We start from the raw sequence: 20,342 nt of genomic DNA on the forward strand, positions 1-20,342 counted from the left end.
CCGCCTCACCCGGCGTGGCTGCGGGACGGGCAGCAGAGCGGGGAGCAGCTGTGGGAGACTCCGGCTGGAGGCAGGGCAGGGAACATGCTGGAGCAGCAAGGGATGGACGTGGTAACTACTGGGGCTCCCCTTTCTACCCTCACTGCAGCAATGGGTTCTGTCTCCTCTGCACCTGGCCTGGGTGAAAGATTTGCTGCTTGGTTTTCTGCTGCTGCTTCGTAGCTTGGGGCTGTTCTCTCCATGGAATGCCGGGAGCAGTTCATCCCGGGAATGAGGTGCACACTCTCATCGCTGCTCCTGCTCCGGGCGGAGACCACACAGACACTGCTTTTCTGCCCCAAAGCAGGGGCTGAGGGGCTCCCAGTGCAGCTTTCATTGCCCTTCACTCTGAGATGAGCTGCAGTTGTGCCTCTTAATTTAATAAAAAGTAGAGTTGGATTTTTTTTAATTTTTTTTCCTGGGAGAAGCCGGCTGGTTAATGAGTCGATGGTATCTGCAGCGTGCTCTCGTCAGCGTGCCCAGGGTGCCTGGGCTTGACTCCAGCAGTCCCACGGCAGGGCAGAGGGCAGTGCTGATTAAACATTTACCTACCGGAGCTCCCTTGCTAATCAAGATAAAGAATTGAGTAAACCAGAAGAATTCCAGGAGGGGAACAGGCTCTTGGTTTCTCTTGGCTATCCTGTGTGCTGCGTCCTTAATGGGGTTTCTCTTCCTGTGTCGATTTGTTTTAGAAAAGTGGCTTCAGAAAACTAAGGAGAATTAATTCTATTTAGTTAGTTAATGGAGAATAGCTCTGGGATGACCTTATTACACCCTTTCAGTACCTGAAGGGGCTACAGGGGAGCTGGAGAGAAACTTTTGTTAAGGACCTGGAGCGACAGGTCAAGGAGGAATGGCTTCAAACTGACAGAGGGCAGGGTAAGATTAGATATTAGAGAGAAATTATTCACTGTGACTGTGGTGATGCCGTAGCACAGGTTGCTGCTGCTCCTTCTAAAAGGTACCCTTATCATAGGCTTAAGCTGAGCTTTATTTTGCTTCCTAGACTGATCTTAATGTTAGAAGAGCATTTTATTTTTCAGGCAGAAAATATGGGAAGTTTATCTGCCCCCTGACTCCGTAATGCTCCTGTCCCCTGACTCCTTAATGCTTTCCGGCCAGTGGAAGTTTGTTTCCTTTTTACTTTCTCCCCCTCTCATCTTGCGTGGGCTTTTGCCAAATGTAGTATTATTCACAGTCAATTATTTGGCCAGATGTAGCTGAAATACACATTGTAAGCAGTTGGCAGCCCTTTAAATTTATTAGTGTATTCTCCTCACTTTCAACTGATCTGATTTTCAGGGGACCTGAGCCCTCCCTGTGCTGATGGGACACCAGGACTGGGATTTCACATGTCCTGCCTGTGACCTACTCAGCACTATGTTTAAGCTGAGCATCTCCCTGGGCCAGGTTAAGGTGTGTGGGTTGAAGTGGAGAGTTGCTTAGATGGGTTTGTGGTTTGAAACAGTCCCAGCTCTGATGGAAAATCATCCCTGCAGAGACTGGGAGAACTCATTGCACCTTGGAGGGTCTGGCTAAGCTCAGCCCTGTGCAAGGAAACAGCATTTGCAGGAGCTTTCTGGGGAGGGACGGATTGTCCAGCTGGATGTGGGTGTGCAGGAGGTGGCCATGGTGTACAGTTTAACCCTATCCTGTGAATATCCCAACAGGCTGTAGTCTGGTGAAACTATATTCCAGTGAGGGGCACTGAGAGTACATTAAGCACAGATAATCTTCCACTTAATTAGGCCAATCATTTGAAGCTGTCATTTCAAGGCAAGAGGAACAAAAACTTGAGGGAGGAAAAGGGAAGCTTGTATCCATCCCTCTTTAATTAAACTTAGTGCCAAGCTCACGACTGTCACAGACAGTGCCTGACCAAAAACCCCATGTCTCATGAGTCCACCTTGCCTAGGGCACGTTGAGACATGTGGGTACTTTTTCTTTCCTCTTCTCTTTGTCTCTGAGGGTGCTGATGAGGAACTGCGTGCTACAGTAAAGAAAATCAGTGTGGGGAGGTAAACAGCATTGAACTCTTCAACTGTTGCTGCAGCACGTGCAAAAGCTTGGTGCAATTGCATTTAGGGCACCTAGCTGCTTTATTTCCTGTCTGGCATCGCTGGAGGGATCGGGTACATGTGGGACTATTTTTTTTCCAAAATCTGATTCATCCTCCGTATGCTTCTGAAGGCTCCCATTCCCATCGGCTCGCCCCTAGATTAGCCTGTCTGGGCAGCTCACACAGCATCAAGATGCTGACCACTAATATGAAATATAATTGGAGCAATTCAAACCTCTCCCCCAAGGGTTGGTTCTTTACATCATGCACTACCCTGTGAAAGTAATAAAGTCAGTGAAAGGGGTTATTCAAGAGAAATTGTCAGTGTTTAATAAATCGTGCAATTAAATGCAATAAAACCTCAGTATGCTATTCATCTGTTCTGTCTTAACACTTAAGGCTGGGGCTTTTTTCAGAATAACGAAGTTCTGTCCTAGATAATTTTTTCCAATTTCCTCATTAGACAGGTTCTCGTGAAGCCTTACAGTTCTCTGCACTGAACTAAGCTGCCAGAGCAGTGCACCTAATGTAATCATGGTATATAAAAAGTTATAGAGCAGTTCAAGGACTTAAGTAGCTCATAAATTTTTCTTCGTATTTTCTCCCTAGTTCAGTTCAGGGCTGAATTTAAGCCACAACACTGCAGGCAAAAATTATGGTCCTCTTTCTCCGGCATGGGATGGTGAGACACCAGGGAATGAAGGCCTGAAGCAAAATGTTCTTCAAGTGTTCTTTTGAACTGCACTGTCACTGATTAGCTCTCTTCAAAATCATATATTACCTGGGGTCTGGTGTGGGAGAGGAATTGAGTATTGTAGCCAGTATTCATCACCTGCACTGAGAGATGCTTTTGCTGTCATTGTGTACTACTGGTTGGGTGGTATGTCCTCTGCTTCCTGGATGGAGCCTTGGGGACCTGAGCTGAACTAGCACTGGGGAGGAAGAACATTTTGTCCCAGGGGTCATTTGGAGCCTGCCAAGGAGGATGTTTGGTGCTTCTCTTTCCATGGTGGAGTTTTCTAAAGAAGTCAGTGGATGGAATGGGGATCTCTGGAGCAGCAGTGGCCTCTCCCATTTTGTGTTTGTGTACTAAAATAAAGTGGAGCTTTCCTACTCAGCAGGTGCATAAACAGTATAGCAGCACCTCTGCCAGGAAACTAAACATTAAATTTAGTGGTTGCCAGGTCCTCCTGAGGGAGATTCTCCATCACTGGGTGACACTGGGGAGAAGCAAGCATCTCTCCTGGTCCTGCTGGCTCTGGTTGTGTTTCTCTGCTCTACTCCTGTGTTTTCCTCCTGTCTTAGCTCTTTTGCCTTAATAAGAAGTGATTTGTGAGCCTTTGGAGGATCCATTGAAAGAGCTAATTCTCCTCTACTACTTTTAAATTTTTGGCAGGATTGGCACATCCTTGGTGACCAGGGTGGAGTCTGCAGCCTATTTCTGTCTGAAACCATCATGATTGTATAAATTGCCTGTTGCCAGCTCTGTAAGCACATATTTTGTGTTCTCCTCTTTCCTCTCACCCAGGAAGGTGTGACTGATTTCAAAGCCCTCCGAGCAAAATTTCAAAATGACTCTGACTTGGCTAACAAGCTGGCGCAGCCACTCAAGAAGCCTTCCACTGAGATCACGTCCAAGCTGGGCTCTGGAGGAAATGCTGTGTCCAGCCCTCCGCCCCTGAGTAAGAGAGGTGTGAAAATAATAAAACCTGCCCATACTGCCTCCCAACCCTCTGTGCTCACCCAACACAGCCCCTTAGCATGGCCTCGAGCCAAGTTGGGCTACGTGGAGCCAATGGGGGACAACAAAGAGCACAAGGGCAACATCTCAGGGAAAGGGCTGAGTTCTCCCCAGAACAGTTCAGAAAAGCCTCTGTTGTCATGTAGCACTGATCAGCAAGGATCAGGCCAAACAGCTCCAGTGGATCCTCAGCTCCCAGATTCTTTCCACCACATCCTACAGATCTGGGAAGAGACTTTGTGCTGCAATGAGAAAGGAAGTGCAATACTCCCAATGCAACAGGCAGCAAACTTAGACATGCACCCTCGTCCGAAGCAGAGGGTGACACGTGCTCCTGTTGCATGGGACAGCGACAGGATGCAATCCTCTGGAAACAAGGCTGTGCTGGACTGGCGTGCCAAGAAGAATGCTCTGCATGGCAGTGGGACAGCTCTTCCCCAGGCTTCCAGAGGATACAGGAGCTCTGATTGGGCAGGTGCTGAGGGTGCAGTGGCAACTGCATTCTGCCAGGCAGGTTATCGTCCACCAAGAGAGAAACCTCAGCACCAGAAAGGTACAGTAAGGTATATTCTTAACACTGGGCATACATATAGAGAGAGACTATTTACAAAGGCATGTAGCTACAGGACAAGGGGGAATGACTTCAAACTGAAAAAGAGTAGATTTAGGTTAAATATTAGGAAGAAGTTTTTCCCTGTGACGGTGGTGAGGCACTGGCACAGGTGACACAGAAGTTGTGGCTGCCCCATCCCTGGAAGTGTCCAAGGCCAGGTTGGATGGAGCTCTGAGCAACCTGGTCTAGTGGAAGGTGTCCCTGCCCGTGGCAGGGGGTTGGAATGAGATGATCTTTAAGGTCCCTTCTGACCCAGGCCATTATATGCATATGTGTTCTGGAAGTACAGGGTAGAGCAGCTGGAGAGAAAAGCTGTTAAAAGTCAGGACCTTCAAACAAGAGGCCAAACTGGTCCATTGGAATGTTTTTTTCTTTCTCTGGAGGTTCTGGAGATAAGAAATGGGTCCCAAACTGCTTCTGAGCTTGGTAAGGGGAGGGTCTCCATCTCCACCAATTTTTTTAAAACACTTAAGGAAATTGTCCACATTATGAGAATAGGATGAAGACTGAGGACAGGGGAATATCTTCAATTTTGGTCTGCTTTGGCCTTTTGCAGTCACAAGGTAAATGTGACTGGACCCTGCTCTTCAGTTTCACACAGACATAGAAAGGCTTGGCTCATCTGCAAAGACAGTTTAATTCTAATTAAAATCACTTAAACCTGAATTCCCCCCTCTGCACCCTCCCAGCTGTGCAAAAGGTCATATTTAAGCTCAGAGAACATATTTCTTAGAGAAACTGGTGCTAGAAAACTCAAATGCTGCAAAGATGCCCTTGCTAACGTCACACTGGGTGACAGGGCACTGAAAAGCTTAAGTCTTTGTTTACCCTGGAAAGCCACCTTGCTTGGACTGAACGCTGAGAACAGCCACGCCACTAAATCCTGGTGGATTAAGCTGTTATCAGTACAGAAAACTGGGCTAGTATTTTATAATCCAGAGGAAGGGAGCTGTCGAGAGCTGAGACCCCAACATGGTTCACTTTGTAAAAATCTGTAAAAATGGACATTTCCATTTACTTTGCCATTCTGGTAACATGGTAAGAGACCTGCTGCGTAATGAGGATGCTGAAATTGGGAAGAAACAAAGTTGGTTAGAAATGTGAGTACAACAACTAATGATTCTATGTGGATTTTTGCTTAAATGAGGGCTAATTGGTGCCTGTCCTTGTGCTTCTCTGGAGCAGAATTGGAGCCTCCCTTCTGCCAGCCCAGAGCAGGAAAATGGTCTTACAGCCCCAGGAACAAGTGGCCAAGAATTAAACCTCTCCCTTCAGCTGAATCCCTTGGTCCTGCCCCTGGGAAGCCTCCAAGACCCCCAAAGTTTGACCTCAGCACTTTCCGAAGCATCCTGCCTTTGGTCCGCAGAGGAAATGAAACAAGTAAGAGATCTCTGGTCTTTCTCTCCAGACTTGTTCTGTAGAAAATGAATAATAATTTGCAGTTTATTGACATCTATTAGGCCATGATTCCAAGCCCACAGAAAAAAGACATTGTTACTTGTTTATAACTTCTTCCTCGAACATTAACAATAGCCCAGCAGTTTCAGTGGGACTGATTTTTGCTCTTAATCTGGAAAAGGGATCTGGTTTTCCAGGCTGGACGCCATCCCACATGCAGAAACCCGCTTCCCTCCCAAGTGCAGCGTGTTGTGAGTGGTTTACAGCTGGCTGTAAAGCAGCAGCAGCTGCCTACGAGCTGAGCTGATCTTTATCACTCCTCTTCAATGGGAAATGCCTTGACTCTGGAGCACAACTGTGGGAAGGCACAATAAAATTGTTAGAAAATAGTCTGCTAATCCCCCCCCCCTTCTGTTTTAAATACGACAGAGGGCAATGTTGCGAAGTGTTCCAACATCAAGAAATGCAAAAGTTCAGTTTCCCATAATAAAACCCTATTGATGTTATATAATAGAATATTTTGGACCACTTATTAAGCTGCTAAGTGGTGTTTCTTTATAGATACAGGCTTAATTATACCCAGATTTTTAGACACAACTTTTGCTGAATTCCAAGGGAGCTCCTTTCATAAGAAGGGCTCTGCTAAAGTCTCTTTGGCTTTAATGTGCCAGCACTTATTGGTGTGCCCTGGCTGCGATAAGAATAAGAGGGAAAGAGAGTTTTTCACTGAAACTCTTTTCTAACCTATTTGCCATTTCTAAATATATGAATTTGATGGAGGGAACTAGTTGCATTTATGTGTCATCATCTCCATGCCCTCTCCATATTGCTCTGATATTGATCTCTAGAAAGCTTGGGGTTGTTGCCTGGAAACATGAAATAATGACATATTAACACAGCCACATCCCCAGTTTCTTCTGGCAATCTTATTTCACGCCTGCCTTTGCGTGCAGCGTGCTGCCTGAGGAAGGGCAGTCCCTGTCACACCTCCCGTGGCTGCAGCTGGTGTTCTGTGGGAGAGCAGGATTGCCTTCAAATACTAATCCTCTGTGTGTTTGTGTGCAGCTGCTGGTGAAGAGGATTACTTAAGCCCCGAAAGGTGAGCCTGTGGGGAGGCAATGTGTGGCTTGTAGGTGACAGTAGCATCCCCATCCCATGATCTGAAGCATCCCAGTTCAGTCTGGAGAGAATGTCTGACTCCCAGAGGCAGCAACTTGCTCCAGGGATTGTTCAAGTGTTCAAGGCCAGGTTGGATGGGGCCCTGAGCAACCTGGTCTAGTGGAAGGTGTTCCTGCTTATGGGGGGTAGGATTGGAACTAGATAGTCTTTAGATCTTTAACTAGAACTTCCAATCCAAACCATTCTGTGATTCTGTGTTTCTGTGGTTATAGAAATAGAGAATAACAGAACGTACATGGGAAACTCAAAGCTGGCTGGGATGACCTTCTCCTAAAGGAAAAAGCTTCATCCCTATTTTTTCCTCTGGGCTGTTAAAGCCACATGGAGAACCGTATCTATGTGTCTTTAGGTCTGGTTTAGCTAGTGGAAAGGAAAACACTGCCAGTGCTTTGGTTGCAAAGTCATCAACTCCCACATGTTTTTTGCTTCCTGTTTTCTATGTACTCAAGTTCGGTGTTTTTAGAAAAGAGATGCTTTTGAGAACTGTTGCTGAAACAAAGCCCTGGTGTAACCCGCAGGTGTTTGGATTTTCTTTGCCAGCAGTGAAGGAGTTTGCTCTCCTGCATGATTTATGGTCCTATGTTTGTGCAGTCAGCACAACCAGGGTACAGGAGTCACTGCCCTCCCTCACCATGCCCAGCTCTTCAGCTGTCTCCAGATGCGGAAGTGAGATTTTTATTGAGTGGTGGTCCAGATCACTGGAGTTTGTCTGAAATGGCTCAAAAATCTTACAGACACAACTTCTGTGTGCATGGGGATCCTGACTTTTTCTGATATGTCTGTGACTTGTCCTGAGTTGTTGTGTAGTGGTCCTGGTTTTGTGCAACAAGAACAGGAAAAGTGGAGGAAAATATTCATATACATGTTTTGTCTTGGCTGTGAAAAAGGGATATGGAACAGCTGAACTAGAGCAAAGGGAGGGGAATTCTTAAAATGCTTTCTGTGTCCAAACAACTCCTGTAGCTATCAACACAGCAAGTTGTTTTTGACATCATGAGGTGTTCCTGCTAGCATTGGCTGGTGTTAGCTTTTAACCTGTACTTGTCAGAAGAGAACTGGTCGAATAGGAACCAGCTCCACAGCTGTCCTGCCCCACAAGGAAGCTGTTCTAGTAATGCATTGCAGCAAAATTAGCATTCTTGCTCCAACACTTGTGATATGGTCTTTACAATAGGTCACTTGTTAAATATTAACCATATGATAACTGGGGAAATGAATTAAATAACTCCAGCATTAAAACAAAATCACAGCGATTTGGGGATGGAAATTCCCCTCATCGAAACCTCACCTGGAATGAAGTCTGGTCTCTTAGACACCCTGACGTAGTAACTTGGGCTGACTAATCTTGACCTCTTACTGCTTATTTGGGGATAAACACTCTGCCTTCACTGATGCTATTCAGGGATCTTTCAGCCCAGCTGTATTTCAAGTCTGGCGTGGCACTGTGGTTTATATAAAGGGCTGTCTGATGTCCAGCCAACCTCCCAAACCAGGATGTGGTTTATTCCAGGGATTGGGCAGGGGAAGTGAACAGTCAGGGGTTTTCCTGGTCTCCTCTTCATCAAATGATGGCACTGGGAACAAAATACCTGCTTGCAATATTGATGCAATATGTATGTGTGTGTGTCCCATTCAGTGGGACCTACATGTCCCAAACATGCTGTGGAACCAGAAAGATGGCAGGCACTGTCCCCGGGCTGCAGGGGAGAGCAGGGGGCTGAGGCAGCCTTTGGTATCAGCACAACCTTCTGCTTGACTTTAGGTGTTGTTTCTTGCTCCAATTTCACTACTGTTAAAGTGCACCTTGAGTGCCTTGTTCCTCAGGTTCTGGTTTACACTTAGTCCTTACTCTGAGTTGTGACAGTTGGGTGATTCCAGGAAAGCTTGACGCTCCCTGAGGTTTTTATATAGTCTTTCAGTTAAAAGAAGGAAGTTCTTGCTAGAATTCTTCCTGGTGCTCTTTTCTCACCATACCCTGTTGCCCAGGTGCGTTACAAGCTGTATCTTGTGCATTTGCTGCTTCCTGGTACATTCCTGAGATGCCAAAAACTCTGCCACTGTAGGTAGAGGGGAAGACTTGGGGATTTGCGTGGGTAGTTCAGGAATGCTTGGCTTTCTCTCTGCAGCTATTCCCAAATGACACTGATGTGAATTTCTGGAGGAAGAAAGGAAGAAAGGAGAATGAGGGGGTGGGAACTGGACTGGGAAACCCAATACTTGAGGCTTTGTGGTGCTGGAGCCGTGATGCCTTGTCTCCTCCTGTGGCTGGCACGTGCCACTTGCTGTGTTGGCATGGAGTGATTAGCTTGATAAACTCAGAAGCAGGACCTTTAAACATACCCTCTGATATCTCTGCTTTCCCCTTTGTGTTTCCTTCCATGTGAAGCAGCGTGCCGAACAGTGCAACTAAGTTGTTACCTATTTCAAAGTACCTGAGTAGGCTTAAAAAAATGCTGTGTTCCAATTTCCTTGGATTTTTTTGTTCTGTTTCTACTTGAGGGATTGCTGTAGGCAGAAGACTATCATCCTAGTATGACATTTCCTGATGTGCTTTGAGCCCTATAAATGCAGCCTGTCCTCCCAGAGGAAAAGCAGTGGGAGTGTGGAGTTGGGGGTAAGGTTCAGCTGAGCCCTACATCTGGCACAGGGCTCTCCTCTCCCTCTGAGGAATTCTGATTTCACTTTGCTTTTTTGTAGGCTCAGTATCAAAGCACTTGAATTCCTTGTCCTTAAGAGGAATATTTTTTTTCATGCTTCTAAAAGGGACAGAAAAAAAAAATCTCTTCTCTCTTTTTCATCTTCTCAGTGCTCAACTTGAAGAGCAGAATAATTATGAAGAAACCCCAATGTACCTGAATCAGTCTGGGGACACCACAACCTTGTGTGTCATTGAAGGTACTTTACAAGGTAAGACTGTTAGGTGAATCACATGCTATCTGGGATAAGGGATTTAAAAAGGAAATAATAGAGTTTCTTCAAGTTGAGAAAAGCAGCTGCACATTGTTCCAGGTGACCAAGGATAACTCTCTGTACTGTCACTCTGTGCACTGACAGTGTGTGAGGACTCTGGGGCCCAGACAAGACAGAAGTTAGTATTTTGGTAGTGAAATAATGCTTGTAGTAAAACAGCAGCAGGGAAAATCCTGATATACTACACATGTAGAAGAGAAGGAAAAGAAGATAGTGAGGCAAACCTCGTCATCTTCTTGGGAACAGAAGGGCACAGAACAGAACTTTTCCATCTCCGTCAATGTTTTTTCCAGTATAATTTTCTCCATCAAAGGGGCCACTGCTCTGCTTTTACATTTTTCAAGGTTGCTTCTTTTTGGGAGTTTGGTTTCTGCCATGCACGTTGTTTTTCTCTCCTGTTGGAACAGGAGCCAATTTCCTTGGGGGATCCTGCCACAGCCCTCTTGGGCTTTCATATGAAAACTGTGGCCAGTCAAGCTTGGTGCTGCAGTTCTCTGCGTGCAAGCAAATGCTTAATAGCAAATAGGACCCTGGGCAGTAGGACATGGTGAATGTTCCATGGTGCATGTGTGCCTGGATGCTGAGCATCCCAACTGAAGCTGAGTTTTGCAACTAAAAGTGCAGTGACTTTAACGCAGACTAAAAAGTAATATATGTTCGTAAATATCTTTTCCAGTACCTAAGGCAGAGCCTCAGGAGCACAAGGTAAGTGTTATCACAGCCAGTTTTGATCTCACAGTCTTGACTGCACCATACTTTCCTGTCTTGAAAATTTTCAATATCTGTATTTCTTACATGCCAAGAGCTTCTTTGTGTGTTGTCTGTGAAGACTCTCAAAAAATAAATAAGAAATTGCAGAGGGGACACAAAGACTAATGAGATTCCCAAACATACTAGTGGGAAGAGTCAGTTCCTTTCAATTCCACTGCATATATGTAAGGAAGTGGTAACACCATCTGGATGTTGGTGGTAGACCAAGTAAGTGTCACACACTAATAGTAAGATCATGAATTCTTGGAGGGAAAACCCACTGAATTATTCTGGAAGTTCCTACCAAAGACGAGCTGGTGCTGGTAGTCCCTCTGTGCAGGTGTAAAAGCAAAATTGAGCCTGCTTGCTTGGGATGGCTGAAGGCTTAGAATTTTGGCTTAGAAGCGAGGGCAAGTGTTGTGGGCACAACTGTACACGTTTTCATCCCCTGCTGCGGGGATATCTTTGCTGCAAACTACAACTTTTCATTTTACCTTGGCTGCAAAGGGGTGGCAGTGCACCTTGGCAGTGGTGATATCCTGCAGGGAAGGCAGGATTGTGCATTGCACAGGGCAGGAGTTGCTGCAGCTATTCCTAGAGCAGACTGGCTTGGCTGCATGGACGAGCTCACAGCGGGTAGCTGGGCTGAGAGAACACATCACCTCTTGCCAGGAGATGACCATGTGCTGGGTATCAGTTCTGGCCCCTCTAAAAGAGAGAAAACTTTGGAAAGTGTCAAACTCCACTGTCAAATCCTGACTTGCAAAGCAATCAAATTGCCTGGAAAACAGCACAGGCTTCCAAATGCACTTATCTGTGTGTGATTTGCAGGGAAGTTCTCTGGCTTGGCTTTGGTCTCATTTTATGGTAGGTTGGGAAATCTTTATTTAAGTGAAAAAACTTGCTCCTCTTCTGTAAGCTCTCCAGTCTGTAATAGCTTTCATGCTGACCAGTAGCTTCACTGGCCCCATCCCTTGCACTGTTATATTATCCCCATATAGTTTGTCAATATGTGTGTCCCCTGTCCTGCAAAGTAGAGGAAATATCTTTGACTGATGACTATTCCAAATGTAAAATGCTTCTGGGCTTTCTAAAGAAATATTTCTTTAAATACTAGATGACAGTTGAGGCCTTGTATAAAAGCTTGACTGCTGAGAAAAGCACAGTGGCTGAAGGCTTTCCTCTTCTTTATTCTAGAAACAGAAGATTTTTCCCTTTGCCAAATACAGGTAATTTCCTTTCCATTCTCTCAGTCTTCTTCTAGCCCCACAACTAACTCAGGTTAGGAATGGGATATTGTAACAATCAGTAAATAGAAAGAAATTTCACATATTTCATGACCAGGACAGCATAGACAATGATGCTTTTCTGTGGCAGCACTCATGGTTTCTAAGCATATCTGGAGGGAAGATTTTCTTTTCTCCTCTGGGACACAAGAAGATACATAGTCTTTTCCTACTGTAACCTGAAGTCTTTCAGCATAAGCAGGAGAGTTATGAGGCTCTCAATCTGGGATGCCTGGTTCCAGGTCTAAGGCTGTGTGGGTAAAGCAAGGTCTACACTTAATTTCACTCTGTGAATGTCATGCTTCAAACTCCTTGCAGTGTGTAATTATTGTCACTGTCTGGAGGCTGGATTTTGTTGTTTGTTTGTTTGGGGTTTTTTTAATGGGGATTTTAGTGTCATGAGATAAAAGGGAGTCACTACAGTGGGAAAATTTGATGCTGGGGAAAAAAAAAGGTCTCAAGTTCTGCATACTGTTGCTGTATCTTCTTCCCTAAATCTATGGTAAGAGGTACATCTTGTGAACCAGGTGCCACCACCGGCAAATGGATCTAACTTGTCCATTCCTGCTATGAGGAAACAATCTCATTAGTTTATTTCCCTTCCAAGAATGATTGCTATTATCCCTGACTATCTGCTGACTTAGATTTGGATTTGCCCTTTTAGTACTGGTGGTCTTTTGGGCACCTACCTCATTCAGAGGGAAAATGAGCTGCTTACCTGGGCACTGTCATAAACCAATGTGTTTACCACTTTGCTAAAGTGTCTGTGTTCTGAGATCTTTCTCATTTCTGAAAATTTCAGTCCTGAAAGAGCTACAACAGAGGATGAAAAAGAGGGGAAACCGAGTCATGAAAGACAGAAACTGGAAGTGAAGAAAATTTTCAAGGTATTGTAATCCTTGAGATTAATTTTAATAGTTATTATAGGGTTTCTTCTCCTTCTATCCTCCCCATCTTCAGGTAACAGTTGAAACTTGAGCCCCTAATCCCTTTTTAATCCCTTCTCTTTTGGCTCTTCATCCCTCAGCTGCTACTGCCTAAAAATCAGGTAGTGCTGCCAGGCAGCACCTGTGTCTACCACAAATCCCTGATGGAAAAGGGCATGAAACTGTTTTAAGTCCACAAAAACTTATATTCTTATATATATGTGAATTATATTAACTTATATTAGAAAACTGTTTCTAAAGACTATATGGACTAAACCAAATGTTTGATCTCAGACAGGTGGAAGTGAATACATGTCTCCCAGCAGTCAAACCAAGGAAGATGGCAGAGATGGGATGAAGGTCCTGCGAGGGAAGCAGGATGTGACCAGTACCCTGCCTGCAAAGTACCCTACCCTACAAGGGCTGGCAAAAGACAGAGCCGAGCTCTGTGAGTATCTCATTGCGCCGTTGAGTGTTTCCTCAATCCTCAGTCCCATCTGTTGCCCAAATGTCTCTTCCATGTGGGAAATAATAATGTTAAATTTGGATGCAACTCTTGAACCAATTTAGTTAAACCAGGGCAAAAGGTTGCACGAGCGTTTGTGTTCTGGTCTGAATCATTTATTTTGGCTTTGCAAATAGCTTCCTAAGCTGGTTAACCATCTGCGTAACTCAAACCAAGGTGTTTGTTTTTCTAGCAGATTGCCCTTATCCAAGAGAGCTGAAATCCACTCCTCTGCTTCTCACAATTTATTGAGTCTCAGAAAAGGGTTTGGCTAAGGCTTGTGGTAGAAACGACGTGAGCAAGATGAGAGCCTGAAGGTTTCCTCTGTCTCTTAGTAGGATGGATGATGATTCCTTGCTCCATCTTCTTGTGGTACCAGGCTGACTTTCGCCTCCTTCTGTCATGATACCCTGAGATCGTGACTGGAGCTGGTGATATGCGCCTTAGCTGCACAGTTAAACCCAATCCCATCTCCTCTGTAAACACTATTTTGCAGCTTCAGGTACAAATGTTCATGGGCTCTATTCTGCAAAGCCTTACTCCTGCCTCTGCAAGCCATTAGTGTGATATGGCAGCATTTTAAAGATGAAAGAGAGCAAAGTAACTCTGTTGGGCTCTGTGGACAGACCAGGAGTGTGAAGGAGAAAGTGTAAATTGGCTGTGACTGTGGTTATTTTTATTGGTGTGGTTCTCAGGTATTATTTTTTTTTAATTTTAAATCACCTCATAATAATTTTCTGTTTCGGTTGGCGTCTGTTTTTGTAAGAAATCTTGCTGGCTTGTTTCACCTTTGAACAGCTGGAGGTGATTTCAGTTGGGATTTTTTTTTAAAAGTACTCATGGTGAGCCTCCTGCTATTGCTTCACCAGAGAGGTTGATTAGGAAAATTGTTAGGTCCCTCTCCTGCCTCCTTTTCTTCTTCATGGGGTTTGAAAGTTTTGCAGAAGTCGTGGTCCATAACTAGACCATATTGAGGTGGTGTGTGTTTCCAGTGAGATCTACTGCATGAATCATAGAATGGTTTGCTTTGGAAGGCACCTTAAGGATCATCTCATTCCAACTTCCTGCCTTGGGCAGGGACACCTTCCACTAGACCAAGTTGCTCCAAGCCTCTTCCAACCTGGCCTTGAACACTTCCCGTGTTCATTTTGAAACACTATCTGCTTTTATTTGTCTGGCTGCATTTCTACATTATTCCAGCTCTCTTAAATCAATTTTAAGGATTTAATATTGCCACTTAACAGAGTTCTCCAGTAATAATCTTCTTCTAACCTCATGAGGTGCAACTCTGATGCTTGATTCCATCCCTCAGTGAAATACATCTCTAGGATACTCATCCTCCTTGGCTTCTTTCTGGGATGTTGATTTACAGGTGTATACCTATGGACAGGTACATTGTTTGGATCCATTCCAAAAAAACCCTTCAATCATTTCTCCAAACATCCATGAATAGTCTCTTGGGATGCTTTCTGGTGAGAAGGATTTGAGAATATCAATGGATATTTTAATTTTTGTAAAATCTGTAATATTTTATGACTTTAAAATGTTTTAAAGGTAAATGTTTTAAAACTCAGAAGCTTTTAAAATCCTTAACTTTTGCTTCTCAAAGTGAGTCAGAGCAGAGCCTTTCCTTGCCTCATGGAACAGAAAATATACGTTGTGTTACCCTCAACAGTTCATGTCCTGAGAGAAGTTCCTCAGAAAAGCTCCTAAAGCAAAAGTCCTTTCTTATTTCCAGTGCACAGCATGGGTGTTGGTGCTCCAAAGCCAGGGATAGAAAGAACAGCCTTGAACCAAAACACTTGGCAGCCTCTGCAGGCACCAGAGGATATATACGATGATATTGCAGAATTGCAAGATGGACTGTGAGTATGGACCTGGGCTCTTCACAGTGCCTGTGTGTATGAAATATCATTTAAAAACTCTGCTCCTATAAATCCCCATGTCATACTTCTGTCTTCTAGCAGCTACGGGTCAAATGCCTCAAGTTCCTTCACTTCAGACAGCTGTAAGTGCAGCATGTGGGGAAGCTCAAACAGGAGCTGCTTTTAATTCGGGCTGGTCCCTGGGAGAAGATGAGATTAACTTTCAACATCTATAGTGTCTCATTCTGGCCTGATTGCTCTAAATTCCCTTTAACACTGGGGGGGAGTAATATACATGTCTAGCATGGAATTCATTTGAGCTGACCTTGAAGCCTCTGTAAGAGTAAAACATAAAAAGTCTGGGTGCAATTTGTGCAGCAAACCTCACCTCACCTCATTGCTACTGAGCATGGTTTGTGATAATGGCATCCCTTGGTTTAAAGTTTCAGGAAACAGCTATGAGGAAACATATGAAGATGTTGAGATTGGAGGTGATAATCCAGCAAAACCAGAGTAAGTTGCAATTTCTTAGCCTGTATTTTGAATACTGGCCATACATCCTTGATCTCACACACCAGGTACTGGCTGGAAGCCTTTTTTTTCTTAATGCAACTGCAGAAAAGTCGTTGTATGGATGGGTTTCTTCCCCCCTTCCTCCTTATTTCCCCTTTGGCTGATACTCCGGGAGCAAAAAGTAGTTACCAAACTTAAATCCCTAAGCAATGAGGGCTTTCTTTTTTCTTATAGCACTCCCCATCCGTTGGAAGTACTACCCTTACAGACCTCTCTCCTTGAATCAAACACACAGGACAGTTTCACTTGCCTTCTTTTGGTTAAAAGTGTTGCTCAGCTGTAGCTGAGAAACGGCACATTTTTGTGTGTGTCAAAAGAGGGAATGCTCAAGGGACAAATTGTTCCCATAAAACAGGACAATTTGAGATCACAGGAGGTTGGAAAGCTGAAAAGAGCCTGACATGCTGTAACTAACTTGCAACCTTCTCTTTTTTATATGGCTTCTCAAGATATCTGCTTCCATGGGGTGTGTTATAAAACCAATGAGTTTTGCAGCCTCGGGTTTATATGTTGCTTGAGCTTCCCAAATGGATTAAGAGGTGAAACATGAAGTTAGTTGTGTTTTGTGTGGTTCCCTACCCTCACGCAGTAAAGTTTCCTTTGTAAGAAATAGAGACAGCCTTTGGGAAAGGCATATGGGCTGGGGATGTGGCACACTATTGCTTGGACTGCATCTGGTGGCTCTCTTCTAAGGAGCAGAGTGGGAGGAATAATAAGGTGTTGCTGTACATCTGCTTTTCCCTTACGGATGTGAGGCTCACACTGGCTTGCATCTGGATTCAAGTCTAGCTAAAGTGTAGATGTCAGAAAGGGGGAAAAGGGGAAAACTGTAACCCTGGAGGTGACAGGGTGGTTAATAAAAGGAGGTGTCATTTCTCTGCAAATTGTCCATGGGAGTTGTGTGATGGAGGTACACAAGCTTCTCTGACCAGAGGGTAACATCTTCCCAGGCTGACTACCCATGTCCCCCACCAGCTGGGAAGTGCATCCATGCTTCTCCTTCACCATTCTGCACATGGGTGCAGAACAGTAGCAGAAATTAAACTATTGCTAACTCGCAGAGGAGCAGTGCATCTTCCTGGGCTTGCAAAGGAATTTCAAGACCATTTGGGACCAAATTCATGGGGTTCAGAGGTCAGGGTCTTAATCCCCAAACCAGCCTTTATGTAATCCTGCTATTGATCCCACATGCAGGATTATGTGTGCTGATACACACAAAATAATTTTAATAGTATTTGTGCACGGGTAATGTCCCCCATGGGAAGATCAGATACCTTATTAGAAAATTGCTGTGTAGCTTTGCAACCCCCCGTAAGTTTCAGAGAGGAGAGTGTGTCATGGAACATCCTTCTCAAGAGCATACATGACAGAAATGTGTGAGGGAGAGTGGCACAGACAGATGCCCCTGGTGTCTCCTTTAATTGTCCCTGCATGCTTCTGGGTAATGCTTCCTTTTTGTCACAATTTTTACTCCAGATAAACCTGGATCACCCTGTAGTTGTTGGGTCAGAGGAGAAGAACTTCAATTAATGCAGAAAAGTTTAAACCTAAGTAAAGACTTGAGCTTGGACTTTATAATTAAGCACCTTTTGCTGTGCTGGTGCCTATCCCAGTGAATCCATTATCCACATGAAGCTATTAAAACTTAAAGCTTACTGCTGAGCTGAGATCCAAATTCTGCTGACCTTCCTTTCCCTGCTTCAAGATCTCTGGGGCTACAAGTATTGCAGCTCTCACATACTTCAGCACCTAGTGCCTCTTTTAATTTAAAATCTGTTTCCCTTTTGGACAGAACAGAAAAACAGAAGAGATTTGGAAACCTGTTTAAGATAGAAAAGTTGAAGCTGAATAATTTCAGGCTCAAGGAAAACCTAAGGTAAGGAAATGTTGGTGGTCCTACCCCTTCCCCCTTCAAACCTGAGCATTCTTCTTTGCAGTAATTTGAAAGCAGGAGGTCTAAGAGTAAGAAATGCAGCTTTATTGCTTATGCCAAAAGTGCTTCTATCAACTCATTAAGAGCTGCTATGGCAGACGTGGCCAATGGTCCATCTGTGCAGCTTCTCTGAGATCTCTGGCATCAGGAATCTACAGGAGCTAGTCCTACAGCAGCCTCCAGGTTTTCATAGGCTTTCTGCTGCCTTTGGTACCTTTCTGATACCTCAACATGACACAAGGGAATGTAGAAATGTGATTCCTGCTGCTTCAACCTGTGGGCTGGGATTAGGTACAACCTTGCTGATGTGGCTCCTAAGGGTTGAGGGTTTTTATTCCAAGTCCCATTTAGAGCCAAGCTGGCAACAGCATCTGCTGAAGTTTACTATTGAGACATTAGTCTAACAGAGTAGAGGATATTGTATAACTTCTTAGAGTGCCCTTTCGGATACTCTAGTATTCAACCCTGGATAAGATTCCAGGAAAATTGCCTTTTCCTCGAGTGTGCAGTAGCTGTCTGCAGAACCCATCCTCCACTACTGCCAGCGAGGGCCTCACCCTGCGCACAGTGCCTGAAATGCTACTCTTTCTTATTTCTTTGCAAATTCCGGGTTAAACCTTTCCTCTTTTATGTTAGGGTATTTTATTTTACTTACAAACCTTTTCACACTAGATACTCTGTCATGTCAGTGGCTCCTTTGTGCACTAAATATCATTATAGGGAAGGACCCATCAGGTTGTGTGCCATCCTCCTGTCTCAAAGAACCCTTAAAGTTTCTGAAAGCACCTTAGATATCTACAAACATTGTAGCACTTAAATTCCTGGGCAACCCATGATATTGGCAGACTTATAGAAAGGAATTATTACTGACTGCAATTACGAACTGTCCATCAACCCTCTTGCTGCTGGGAAGCAATGTAGGGGTGGGCAGCAGAGCTTGGACTGTATTTTGGATGCAATGTAGACCTTTCCTGCTTGATGAACACATGGCTCTTGATGTTGTCAGAGGATGGAAATGCTTATTTAGCAAGGGATGTAATTTTGGCAAATGCTGTTGATATCACATAGCTCATGCAGCTAGACCTGTCTCCATCAGCAGCAAGCACTGACAGCTTTTGGGGGCTCTTGGCTTTTTGGGTGATGCTGAAGTGCAGACTTGTTTCTAAAAGTCTTTTTCTATCAACAGATTGGTTTCCATTTCGGTACCAAATTTAGGTAAGCAACATACATGTATCTGACTCTTGGGGATTTACTTTTGTGTGTATGAAGAATGTGTATTGTACAGTAATCTTGATGCATTGTGCCTTTTTGAAAATCATGTAATGTGGCAGCATTAGTTCTGAAGACTTGATAGAGATTTGTACCTCACTTGAGGGTGGTGTTTTTGCTCATTTTTGGGTGGTTTTTCTTTGAAGAGGAGCATTTCTCCTGCAGATCTGAATATATTAAGGAAGATAATGGGTGAAGCAGTCCATGCTGAACCACTGCTTTCAGGCTGCTGGTGGTTAAGAGATGACATCACTCCAGCAGCTCTCTGTAAAACTACTTATTTCTGCCTGGTGGAGGCACAAGTTCATGCTTTGCATAAGTGAGGGTGGACACAACACCTGTCCTCACTAATCAAGCCTTGAGGAGGTGCTGGAGTGAACTTACCTGTTACCACAGGATGGGAACCCTGCCTGAGCTGGCTACTGCTGCTCCTGTTCTGTCTGTGGAGCTGGATGGCCAAACCCATCCAGAAAACTGCCCACACACACAACTAACAAACCCAAGCATCGTTCCTTGCACTGGGGCTTTGCCAGATGTTTGGAGACCCGAGGATCTTGCCTTTGCACTGCCTTGGCCCCTTTGGGTTGAGCGACTAGCAGCAGCCCCAATTTTCCCCTGAAATACATCATTTGGAATACCAGGCTCAGAATTACATCTTCTAATAGTTTTCTTTCCTGCATTTTGATTGACAGCATCTGTATCCCAGGAGGACCAGGTGTATGACGATATTGAGGTGGAGCAGAGAGAGCCCAGGTGAGGAGGGTGCCCTCTCCTGGCGCTGGCCTCAGACCAAGGAGATGTTCCTCTGGGCACAAACCCATGCCCCGAGGAGCCTGTGGTACTGCAAACCACTGAGGGTCACAAGCTGGTTGGGACTCAGTCCTCTGGAGACAGTCCAGGTGCCCTCTCCATGTGTGTTTAATTTGGCAAGTAGCATCCTGAAAAATGTTTCTTCAGCGTTACCTAGTTAGTGCCAGAGACGTGGAAAGGAAAGAGCTGCTCCCCGAAACACATGAAAATTCAGATAGTTTTCCTAAGGAAGGAAAACTCCAGCTCCCAGACCCGATTATCAGCCTTGTCCTGGCAGGCTCCTTGTCAAAAAAATTACTTTTAATGGGAACAGCATGTCTTGGTGTCTTGCTGCCAGATGATTGTGGCGGCCGCGCATGCTGGTATAAATCACAGCAAGTGTTTGCATTTCAGTGGTGGGTGTGGGGGAAGAGAGTTAAAAATCAC

General features: G+C 44.7%; 1 protein-coding gene across 12 annotated transcripts in view; it reads left to right on the forward strand.

Annotated features, from left to right (window-relative positions):
* Positions 1-20,342, forward strand: part of FYB2 (FYN binding protein 2) — a 26,791-nt gene continuing 6,449 nt past the window's right edge. For 4 of the 12 annotated variants that reach the window (XM_064665068.1, XM_064665067.1, XM_064665063.1 and 1 more), the window contains exons 1-17: positions 1-111; positions 1,342-1,455; positions 3,627-4,392; positions 5,638-5,832; positions 6,916-6,949; positions 9,836-9,936; positions 10,676-10,704; positions 11,581-11,616; positions 11,947-11,978; positions 12,838-12,922; positions 13,256-13,409; positions 15,205-15,331; positions 15,431-15,474; positions 15,775-15,844; positions 17,697-17,780; positions 19,024-19,052; positions 19,799-19,859. In XM_064665068.1, coding sequence (XP_064521138.1) covers positions 1,366-1,455; positions 3,627-4,392; positions 5,638-5,832; positions 6,916-6,949; positions 9,836-9,936; positions 10,676-10,704; positions 11,581-11,616; positions 11,947-11,978; positions 12,838-12,922; positions 13,256-13,409; positions 15,205-15,331; positions 15,431-15,474; positions 15,775-15,844; positions 17,697-17,780; positions 19,024-19,052; positions 19,799-19,859 — 1,937 coding nt within the window. In that variant the 5' untranslated portion in view covers positions 1-111; positions 1,342-1,365. The remainder of the gene's footprint in view (positions 112-1,341; positions 1,456-3,626; positions 4,393-5,637; positions 5,833-6,915; positions 6,950-9,835; positions 9,937-10,675; positions 10,705-11,580; positions 11,617-11,946; positions 11,979-12,837; positions 12,923-13,255; positions 13,410-15,204; positions 15,332-15,430; positions 15,475-15,774; positions 15,845-17,696; positions 17,781-19,023; positions 19,053-19,798; positions 19,860-20,342) is intronic. The other 8 variants (XR_010432794.1, XR_010432793.1, XM_064665064.1 and 5 more) reach the window with 7 other exon arrangements.

The sequence above is a fragment of the Pseudopipra pipra genome, chromosome 9 (genome assembly GCF_036250125.1).
Source record: "Pseudopipra pipra isolate bDixPip1 chromosome 9, bDixPip1.hap1, whole genome shotgun sequence".
NCBI lineage: Eukaryota > Metazoa > Chordata > Aves > Passeriformes > Pipridae > Pseudopipra > Pseudopipra pipra.